Raw genomic sequence first — 12,337 nt, forward strand, 5'->3', positions numbered from 1 at the left:
TATTAATAGATTAATCTTAGGCCACGGGGTATTAGCTTAATCTATTTTCAAATAAGATCTCGGTAATATAAGAATTCCACAGGGACGTGGCATTAAAAACATAAATCAAAGTAAATAGACGCGACAGGTACGCAATTAAACAATAAGCATTTTCATTCATCTAAATCGGCTCTATTTGTTTCCATGTAACCGGGTTTTCATTTTGGATAAAGATTTTCAAAGTATCCGCTTTTTTGAAGTTGCATAAATAACAGATTAAAAAGACAGGTTGCTAATAATAATTATAAATGGTGACCTTAAAGAAAATTAAAATAGAAACGCATTGACTGCTACTGTTGTAAAATACCACCCCAACTGTTTTCTCCATGTGTGTGTGTGATGTTTGAAGAACGCAACAGCTTGACTTGAAAATAATAAGATTCTGAAGTTTGTATTAATTTTATATTTAAGTACACTGTTCTAAACGATATACTCTCAACTAAATATCGTCAAGTTTAAGAATTTAGTATGAAATTAAAGGGAACGCAATCTGAGGTCCAAAAGCCTGAAAATTTGCACAAAAAATGAACTTCGTCCTTAAATCAGCTTGGTCACTCTAAAACAGCCAGACATGCAAATATATTTAAGAAATATACTTGAATATCGTATTTCTGTGCTATTCTTATTCCGATTGAAGTGAAAAGCGTTGCAACGTTTTTCAATTTTGGGTCTTTTTCACATTTAGAAAAATTATTCTAGAAAAACGGAGTAAACAAATGATCTGAAATTTTGAACATAAATCTGGAAAAAAATTATTTCCAGTCCCGCCATATGAAAAAAAACAGTGCAGTTCCTTTAACCCTTGCTGGCACGAACATATTTCTCCCATGCAAGCATTGTAGACCAAGATCATGGCCTGCACTGTTCGCTTAAGATTTAGTAATGTTTTATTTTTTCCCTAATATTGATCAATTGTATAGTCCGTATTAAAAATATTAAAAAATGAGGAAGTACATTAAAAAATAATTAATGTGGTAGGGGTTAAGATCGTGTTATTTTAAATTATCATCAGTGAAAATTTGTGCAACTTTATTGATTCGAATGATACGTATTTTACAAAGATAATATCTTTAACTTATAAGAAACTTTTTTGTAAAATATGTAGTTTCCTATTAAAGGAATTATTGTTTTATTTTATTTAAACCTAGAAAATTATTGATATGGAATGATGACTTAATAACATCAATTACACTTCGATTCTGCCTGTAGTTTCTTAACAATATGCGACATGAAATATAAGTGCAAAGCATGCAATTTTTTTAAAGATTATATTGCACATGTACATTCAAAAAAGCAATTTACCTTTAAAATTATTTTTCAAAGACGTATGATGAAACGTACGACGTTACCCGTCAAAAAGCTTTCCTATGTTGACCCATCATTATCATTATAAATTATAGGAAGCAAGTTCGAGTGCATTAAAACATTGGAACTTAGCGGTGTGCCGCAATCATTCATTACGAGAGAATTGGAAGTTGCATGTGCGAGTGCAATTGAGATAAAGCATCTATAAGTGATGTAATATATAATCGCTCATAACAGGTTCGAGTAAATTTAAACAGTAGCAGATTGTAAGAACGAATACAAGTACGTTAATACAACAGCGTTGACAAGTTTGTAAGTACCAACAAAGTGTAATGCAATAATTGTTGCGTTGCGTTTTTTTTAGCGCCAGCATATAAGCATAGCTTAATTAAACGAGTTTCATTTGTTGAAGCTGAAAGAGTAGAATATACATGTATATTCGGAGAAATTTAGCCAAAATGTTTGAAGCTGACAATAAATATTGCCGAACCTGCACAGGAATACCTATGAACATATTGAGGAGTACTTGTGACCCTAGAACGGAAAACTTTGAACATCAGAACGAATACTTCCGAACCAGCAAATGAATACCTAAGACAACGAAGAGGATTAGTTAATGAACCGATACATGAATACTTCTGATTGAACAGAAGTGCTGATAAAATCTTTTTGATCGCTGGTTATGCCATAGAGAAATGTGTGTGGTACTTGATTATGTATTATAAACCTTTTTTAGGCAAATGGTCCAATTCATACATCGTGTAATTAGTTGAGCGGTGGAGACTGAGTTGAGCGGTTGAGATCCAGTTCAGTGGTGAAGATCGCTGACAACTTATCACTTGCATCTAACCAATTGCTTCCAATTGCAGCAAAAAGGGACATAGGTAGTTCTTTTTAGGTACCATATCTGGGACATCTGAGGTTCTCCAACATTAAAAAAAAATAATATTAGGCAATCAAAAATTTGTCTGTTTTATAGTGAAAGAAGTGAATACAAATTAGACATAATATCAAGATTAAAGACCTTCTTATGATATTAAGTTATATAACATTGAATGTAAACTTTTGCTTGTTTTATCTTGTACGCTTTTATAATTATTTGATTGTCAACACTTAAACCTTCACGTGTTTCTCCATTCTTATTTACCGATTTATAGATCTAAGGAATATGCAAAATATGGTCAAAGGTTTGCGAAATTCGACCTCATATTACTTTATGGTATTACACCCTTAAATCTAATTTTACTTTCTCAATTGTATTTCATTAACCCGATATACGTTTCTGACTTCATGCCAGAAATAATAATTAGAAAATATAAAAAGGTATTATAATCACATTCAAATCTGAACCATTGTTGTCCCTTGATTAAGTTTGTTAAAAGTATTAAGTTTGACACATTTAATTTAAACCGTCTATCATTTCTTTACTTTAGCCTCAATGCATATCATTGGTTGTTATGTAAAGATAAGATTTTAATCACTTATGTAGTTTATGTAGTATTGGTCTCATATACTGCCACAGTGTACAAACGGTAACGACGAATCGCGGTTAAAAATACCAGCATACCATTTATGTTTTAAAACGGTAATGGGATCGTGAAAATTATTTTGTATTTCTCAAATTTATCTTTATTTTTATTTTATCATTATTTTTTTTTTGTTCCACAGATTAATTTTTGAGACGAAATGAACTCACTTGGAGGTGTGCAGCTTCTGGGCGGCACAGTTATAAATTACATTTTAGCCTTATTGAGGTGAAATTTCCGAATGTGACCATACATACCTGGTGAAATATTACGATAATCTGCTTTTGTTATTAATAAAAAGATAAGTATTAACTTGAAAGCTATTGTAAAATATAAGTTAATCTACCGTAAAGCTAAAAATAACTAAAAGCTCAAGAAAAAAACAACTTTACCGTGATTTTTCTAACATAAAGAAAATACAATAAAGTCTGTTCAAAATAAGTGATCTTAACAGTACTTGACATTTCAGCATATTTGATTATTTTATTAAAACTAGAGACATAGATCTCTGTTAAAAGCAATTAAATTTGTGTCAATATATCAGAATGTTTCCTGCATCAACACTGTTAGCTCACCTGAGCACTGGCCCTTGTGAGATTTATGAATCAAAAGTTGTCCAGCCATCCGCCCGTCATGTGGTAGTCTTCTAAACAATTTTATTTTATAACTGTTCTTCTGCCACTTTTTTTTATCTCTTATTGTAAATAACGAAAGGACAAAAAACTTTATGTCAAAAACTGATGATTGATTTAAAGATTCACTCATAAATATCGATACCAGGTGTAAATTTGTTAACATTGAGAGAATATTACCATAGCCTATAGGCGTATTTAAGTAAACAATTTTGATCATCATTTAAACAGTTTTCACGGACTTCAAATTTTGACCATGTTAGGATGTTCACTGGATATCTTCACCACGTGCCCGACTTTTAGATTTTGAAGTATGGTCCGCAAACCTGATTTTTGCACTTTGAATGACCTTAACTAGGACCCACTGATGTATTTCGAAATTATAAAAATTATGACCTTGCCTAGCAATAGATCTTTTTACGATACTATTTTTCCAGTCCTACGATGTTGCATTTCGTATTTTGCATTTCATCTCGGGTGAGCGTTATCGGGCCATAGTAGGGATAAGGGTTAGCCCTATGTAACCCTATAGCCACCGTGATTTACATTACGATTTTGTCTATTATAAAAATGTATCACATTACGAATTGCCGTTTGATTTGTGGATATCGATGATATAACGTTAACAATTATCTTTCTGCTTAGCTTCTTACATATTTAAATGTATTTATGTTTATACTTGTCACCAATAATTCTCGGCACGTGAACAAATCTCGTTCTACTGTGTACATGCATAAGTATTTTTATGCAATTATGTCGTAACCTTTGTTCATATTTGTCAACAATACTTCTCGGCAACGTTAACAAATATTTTTTCTTCTTTGTTTAAGTACATTTGTTTCTTACATGTATAAGTATTTCTTATGCAAACTCTGTTACATATATCATAACATTTGTTCATACTGGTTAACAATACTTCTCGGCTAATTGTAACTTGTAACACTTTACACTATACAGAATATGATTTGACTATAAATTGTATGTTTACAATTTTATGTTAAATAAAATTTATGTTATGTTATGTTATGTTATTTAAGGTTTCTCTAACTCGTTGAACTAACAAATTTTCACCTTTTCCAATGCTTTTTAAAATGTTTTAAGATAAAAATAACATTTCATGATCTCTGATCTCAATAGGTGGATATCAGATATTATACAAATACATTGTATGGACTTTTTAGCTGGTGAATATGATGTGATATGTACTGAAAAAGTTAATATTAACCGAGGCGATAGCCGAGGTTAATTTTTCAGTATATATCACATCATATTCACCAGCTAAAAAGTACATATATGTTTTATTATATAATTTATAAATAGCTTTTATATGGCTTATCAAATCTGAAATCTGCCATTGCCTACGATGGAAATCGACATTTTTCAGCTTGTCTACTTTTTCCACATATTGTTTTGTTTTGAGTAAATATGCTATATATATGTGAACGTCGCGTTTATTATATGAGCCGCGTCACGACAAAACCAACATAATGGGTTTGCGACCAGCATGGATCCAGACCAGCCTGCGCATCCGCGCAGTCTGATCAGGATCCATGCTGTTCGCTTACAAACCCTATAACAAGTAGAGAGACTGAGAGCGAACAACATGTATCCTGATCAGACTGCGCGGATGCTCAGGCTGGTCTGGATCCATGCTGGTCGCAAACCCATTATGTTGGTTTTGTCGTGACGCGGCTCATATATAGTTATATTGTCATGGTATTCACAGTTTTTAATTATTAGATGTTAAAATATATCATCATGTTCACAGTTACATCACAAAGTGGCACATATGTTAAAGAAATATTTAGTATTTATATTGCATTTATTGAAGTGATATCAATTACATTTCTCGTAATTTTAGCAAACTCACTGAGATTATTATTGTGTCCCTTTTTTCGGCAATAATGTTCTCTTAAATGCAAAAATTCGTAATCATTTAAGTCGTGAAACATCACTGATGTAATATGTTTTATGAGATCTAGATCTACATACATGTATTTCTTTAGATATAACATACCACATATTTTGTGAGAAACGCTTTCCTTTGATTATCACATATTTTGTGGGTTACCACATATTTCGTAAGATATCACATTTTTCGTAAGATACCACGTATTTTGTAAGATACCACGTATTTTGTAAGATACCACGTATTTTGTAAGATACCACGTATTTTGTAAGATACCATGTATTTTGTAAGATACCACGTATTTCGTAAGATATCACATATCTTACATATAAAAATACCACATTTTTCGTAAGATACCACTTATTTCGTAAGATACCACGTATTTTGTAAGATATCACGTATCTTACATATAAAAATACCACATTTTTCGTAGGATACCACTTATTTCATAAGATACCACACATTTCGTAAGATATCACATATCGTTCGTAATATACCACATATTTCGTAAGATACCACCTATTTCGTATTGTGAGATAACCACGAATTTCGCATCATAAAATTAAAAGCTTATAGATAAGGCGATTTATTAATGGGGCAATATATTAAAACATGAACAACAATATAATACATTTAATTTGGTAATCATGATCACAGTGAGATGAATTGATATCGTTAACCAAGACGTCACCTTGAGATAAGTCGCTGTCATTGGCTAAGTACGTAACGTCTTGAGAAAAATATGTATAGATAGATGAATACTTTTTTTTCGTTTCATGAAACAAAACATGGTACTGCAAAACACAAAGATATATATCTATTTACAGAACATTTAACAAAACAGTTACATCAGGCAAGTTTAAGAGGAGTGTCCAATACAGACTGTTTTCTTAGTTTTTCATGTTTATCTTCCGGTGGTCTGTTTATTATACGGGGCCCTGTAGCCACGGATGGTTTTCTACTCGACTCCGTTGATATTTCTGTGTGATATTTTACGTAAATTTTTCCGCCTTCTAGTTTCAGCTCATGGACCTTTTGCTGAAAGTACAAACAATGTTACTTTAAAATATCTAAATTTGAAACAAACGAAAAATACTAGTAACACTATCTCGTAACCATGTGTATTTGCAAGGTAAAATATTGAACTCAACCTATTTGTACAGTTACTGGTTCTAGATAGTCTTCGTTTCGTCTGTAAAATATCTCACATATAATAGAACTAGTAATGAGTACATGCAGATCATTTTATATCATCGTGTTATAAAGCAGGAAAAAGAGAGTGTCCTTTTTTGCTTCTCGTAGCAGCTCTAATTTTCTTAACATTAATGGTCTCACGTTCATCACTAGGATATCACGCAAAGTTACAGAAATGTAGTGCAGACGAGATGTTTTACAGAACAGCGACCTCAAGCGGAAGTTAATGACATGCACTTTGCAAATACGTGTAGTAAAAGAACAAAATTAAACAATCTAACCAATGGAAAAAAAAGAAGCATAGAAACTGCAAAAACACAACAACTTTGTTTTATGCTATCGTAACTATGCGGTTTCTGTCATTTCTGATTTAAGACATTTGTGAATTATGTCCGCTGTAAATTCTTATTAAAATCCGCTTATCAACCTGACAATTAAGTTTCAAAAGCGTATTGAGGAATTTGTTTGATCTGTTCTTGAAACATTTGAAATGTGAGAATCTTTTGTGTATTTCAATGTCAGAATTTTAAAACCAACTTACTCTTTTACAATTGAAAGGCGTTTCCACCCTCCCCAATCTTTCAAGGTAACCAAAGTAGTAACAGCACGTTGTCGGACTTTCATCCTGTCGCTAACGAAGCACTAAACGGCGCATTGTCGTGCGGCGTGTTGTCGCGATGTCACATTGTCGCTCGGCTAAAAGCAAAGGATTTGCTATTTGTATATACATAAGCCAAGCGACAGGGCGACATCACGACAATGCACCGCATGACAACGCGCCTTTTTGGCGTGCTTTGCTAGCGACAGGACGACAAGACGAGTGCGACAACGCGATGTTTGGCGCGTTTCGCTAGCAACAAGACAGGATAACGATGTAGGTTTTTATCATCGCTATCGACAGCGCAACGTCCAAATCAGCCACCATAGATTTGGTACACTTTGCGCGTTGCGTTGTCGATAGCGACAACACAACCTATATCGTTATCGCCTTTCTTCTTGTCGCTAGAGAAACACGCCAAGCCAAACGGTGAGATGTCATGCGGCGCGTTGTCGCACTGTCGCCTTTTCGATAGCGAAGCACGCCAAACGGTGCGTTGCCGTGCGGCGCATTGTCGCCCTGTCGCTTGGCTTATAAATATACAAATAGCCAATCCTTCGATTTCAGCAAAGCGACAATGTGACATCGCGACAACACGCCGCACGACAACGTGCCGATTGGCGTGCATCGTAAGCGACAGAACCACAAGACGAAAGTCCGACAAGGCGCCGTTTGGCGCTTTGTCGTGCTGTCGCTATGGCCACACGACGCACAAAAGTGTTCTAAATTAACCATCATATGAATCCAAACAAAGCTGCACACACCTGCACTCTAAAGGATCTCGCACTGTTACTAGTTTACATTGAAATCATCAGTGTGAGGTCAATTTAAAAAAAAAGTGAAATTAAATTAATTAGAGAGATTGAACATGGCTAGAGTCACTGCTAGCCGGAAAAACAATACCTGTAGTCCTATTTCGTTCCTGCCAGTCTCAAGGTCAAACATGTATGAATGCCATGGACACATCACGTGACATTTTCCGTTGTAATCTTCTATATCCCCCTCGAACAATGGTCCTCCTGTTAAAAGTATAATAGGTAACTTGTTAAACAAAAACAAAAAAAGACAACAACAAAAAAGCAAAACAAAAAAACACTGGAAGAAAATGTTACACGAATAACAGAGAAAGTTATTCGATAACTTCTACATTGGCGTTTGGTTACTTGATTACGTGTAAAATTGAAGAGTGATATGATTTATGCGTTATAGATGCGTGGGAAACAACTATATAATCGATCAGGACATTTTCAGTAAAATACCAAATTGTTTACTTACACTGATTTAGCTTATGTTTGATGTTCTTATTTAAAATATATAAAAATCATTAATATACATATAAAGTTTATATACACTATCTACTCTTAAAAGATGTACAAATGTATGTGTAATCTTCATATTTTGTAGCGTTCTTTCTCGAAGTGCATTTAGTAAATCTAAAAGTTAATTTTTGCTTTTACTTGCTACCAATAATTCAACTACACGCGTGATTTTAGAGTTACTAGTACATGCAAGAAGGAAATGAAACTAATGTAATTCTTCTGCGTGTTGAATTTCCACAGAGTATTTTGATTTTTCAAAGATAATTTGTAAATTTTCAAAAAAATTCTATACATGTACTCTGAAGATGGCACAACTTTTCTTACTGTTTAGGTAATTCCCGTTCTTTGTTTTAAAGTCGTCAGAAAGAAAACCCGGAAACGACACCTATAAGTAATGGCCCTCACAGAAATTGGATTGTTGACGCTAAAACAATGATTTGTAAATGAGAAGTAGGCCAATATTTTATGAAAATGAAAACTATCACACGAATAAACTCGAGACTTGGTATTAAATCTTTTGTCAGACAAGTCGTCGTGACAATGTCATCAAAATTAATGTCAGGAAGAAAAAAAACGTTTAAAATGTGCGAACGAGATAATAGAAATATGAGCAGGTTTGTTACCTTATTGACGAGTGACATTTTCAAGGAAATATTCTTTTGATGTATGATGACTAATAAACAATTTGTTAGATATGACAAAAATACAGCGTTCTATTATTGCTATACGTTATATACAAGTTACACTCCACCACTAAGGTATTGGTGCCATTCATTACAGAAATACATATCATTTAACATTATCAATAGTTAATTTTAGAAGATTTCTTTATAAATGATTTGAAATAGCCTATTCTAGAAAAAACAAAACGTTGTGTTGTACAATGATACAATCAATAATTCTCTAATGTAATAGGTGAAACGAAATCATAAGTTTACGTACTGTGATACATGAGTATCAACTAATATGTTGTTTTGAGCTCTGTTGTAATGCATTAATTACTGAAAAAGTCATTTACCGTATATGAAGCATATTATTAACAAAAGTCATCACATCTCATTGTAACTATCAGATGTAAATTAAGTCTTTACACCATTTATTAACGGACAGCTATGTATTATAGCAAATAGATGTTGTTGAGTTAGCCTTTAATTGTGTTTATTTTTAGGCTTCTAAGAATTGATTATTTTATATTTCAGCTTTACTGGCAATAAACCTTTCGCCTTTTAATGGTCTGGCAGGGGAGTGGCTAACAGCTGGATAGTTCTCATATGAACTAACCAGTATGGGATAAGCTCTGTCAGCAACTGTTTCAATTGACAAAAATTTAAATTGCTTACTTGGGAGATTGAAATTTATCTATAAGCACTTATATCTTCTCACAAAATCGAAGAAAATTAAATTTCTATATACCGTTCATTTAAAGTGTTGTGTATAATTTTCAAGACATATAATGTTTAAGCCAAACATCGCTATTTTGTCGGAATATAAAAAGGCTCGCTCGTGTAAAGCGTATATAGTACATTTCACCTGTGCTTCTACGTTTGCTGTGCAGATTTTATTTAATGATGGAAACGTACGTTTACAATCCCATGAAATCCATCTGTACTTTGTCAATATTTCCCTTTTAAACCTTACGATTTTTGCATAACCGACACTTATAACACTAATTTTGTAACATTATCATATCTGAGTATAAAATACATTTTTTTTTCAATGTGACGTGGGTGTCGTCATATACAATGAATACAATCAATAAATTTCTCTACATGGTTAATTAGGCTGCTAATTAACGAACAATAACAATTAATTTACGTACTGTGATATTCCCAATACGAGCTATCAGCAACTAGTTGTTATTAAAGGAGCGTCTGTTGTAATGGCAAAGTGATAATTAACCGAAAGAACTTGTTTATTTTACTGTTCTATGAAGCATATTACTATGGCAACAAGAAGTCATTACATCTCATTTGTACTGATTCTGATTGTAACATTTAGTCTTTATTTTCACCGGTTGTTGTATGCGGGAACAGCATATTGATTATACGCTAAATAGGCATCGTTTGTTGTTGTTGTGTTATTGTTATTGTTGTTTTTATTTTCAGCTTTACTGTTGTTTTTATTTTCAGCTTTACTGTCAATGAACACCTAAGGTAGTCCTCCGTATTTTATGTCTGGCAGGGGGTGCGCCTGAAGCCAGCTGGATAGCTTCATCATATGAAATAACTCAGTTTACAGTAAGATAAGCTCTGTCACACAAGATTTCACTATTGTTAAACAAATTAAATTAGCTTAACTTTGTACAATTTGCATATATTTTAATCTATAACAACTAGCAATATCTTAAACGTCATCAACATCCAAAGAAAAGTGATAAATAATTTCTGTATGTCTCCGTTTTTAATTTCTGTGTATTTTCATGAACATTTTAATGTTTGAATTCTCCCAAAACCGTATTTTGTCGTAGTAAATATCACAATAAGGCACCGACTCAAGCCCTGTATATGTACATGTTATACCTATTACATATTCACATAACAAATGCAAAATTCTACGTTTAAGCATGTGCCGAGATTTGAGTTTTAAATATAAAGCGTCAGTTTATCAAAAATCCCCCATGAAATCCCATCTTGTATTTCGCCAATATTTCGCCTAATAATGTAAAATTTACAGCATAGGGCAGTTATTTGTCCTAATGGACACCTGCATGCAAAATTTAAACAAACTTTACAATATGGTATATGAATTATGGACATTTTACTGGAACTAAAACTCTGCTATTAGAAGAGCTCTTTTTTAAAAAATGAGGAAACTCTAAATAATCTATAATATCATCATTATGAAAAATGTTTTCTTATTGATAATTGTAAAGAAACAAGTAATAGATTTCAGGTAACAAATTACGTGAGCAAAATGATTGTTTATAAACAAAATGTTTTTAATATGTATAAAAATGTCGCCCTACCCCACCCACTTTAAACATTTATTTGACCATTTTAGTTTTAAAAAACACCTTATTCACAATATGCCTAAAAGTTACTACAAACAAGGACTTTTATCAAAGTTTGCCTTAATTATCTTAAAAGTATATTGGTTGACCTTGCAATGTAAAATACTTTTTTGTAGTTTTTTGTTTAATAAACTTTGAAAATATCTGGCACCATATTTGCTATCAAGTTTGGCATTATTTAGCCAATAAATACCTACAATAATTATATAATTAAGATCAAACACTTTTTCTTTCCATAACGGATAAGATAAGATAAGAGATACATAAGTAGTTTTAAAAAGAATAAAAAAAGAAAAAAAGGTTACCCCTCCTTGGCTTTGAACCCATGCCCCTCAGTTTCAATGCAGGTTACAGTAATTCTAGCCTATTAAAATTCATATCTATAAAAAGAATGCGGGCGCTTATACTTGTAAATCAAATTATAGAAAATGGTCATATTGTATTGCATTAAAAATTGATAAAATGTTCAATCTTAAATTGACAATTACTTACAAAACAAGAGGACCATGATTTTTAGACGTTTAATTGACAATTTTACATTCTTGGCAGTGTAGTTTAAAAGGAGAAGCCTGGTGAATTTTATGATATCAGGCGTTTTTCTGGAAATCTGTTTATCATGTTTTCAATAATAATTTGTGTTTCTTTTTTTTTAATTAATATTTTTTTAATTAAATGAAACAAAACCCCTTCAGGAACTTCCGAGTTATAACTTCTCGCAATAAGAGCCAATGATCATATCGACAAGAAATATTCCCGAATGTTTTAAATTAATAATTAATCGTAAGAGAGATTTTGATATCTTAAA

General features: G+C 32.4%; 1 protein-coding gene across 1 annotated transcript in view; it reads right to left on the reverse strand.

Annotated features, from left to right (window-relative positions):
• Positions 1 to 6,035: 6,035 nt before the first annotated feature.
• Positions 6,036 to 12,337, reverse strand: part of LOC132722648 (uncharacterized) — a gene marked incomplete at its 5' end in the record, with an annotated part of 9,594 nt that continues 3,292 nt past the window's right edge. Inside the window, 2 exon segments of the mRNA XM_060707169.1 lie at positions 6,036 to 6,449; positions 8,107 to 8,222. Of these exon segments, the coding sequence (XP_060563152.1) occupies positions 6,261 to 6,449; positions 8,107 to 8,222 (305 nt within the window). The 3' untranslated portion in view covers positions 6,036 to 6,260.

The sequence above is a fragment of the Ruditapes philippinarum genome, unplaced genomic scaffold (assembly GCF_026571515.1).
Source record: "Ruditapes philippinarum isolate M1 unplaced genomic scaffold, ASM2657151v2 ctg4012_1_1_1_1, whole genome shotgun sequence".
NCBI classification, from domain to species: Eukaryota; Metazoa; Mollusca; class Bivalvia; order Venerida; family Veneridae; genus Ruditapes; species Ruditapes philippinarum.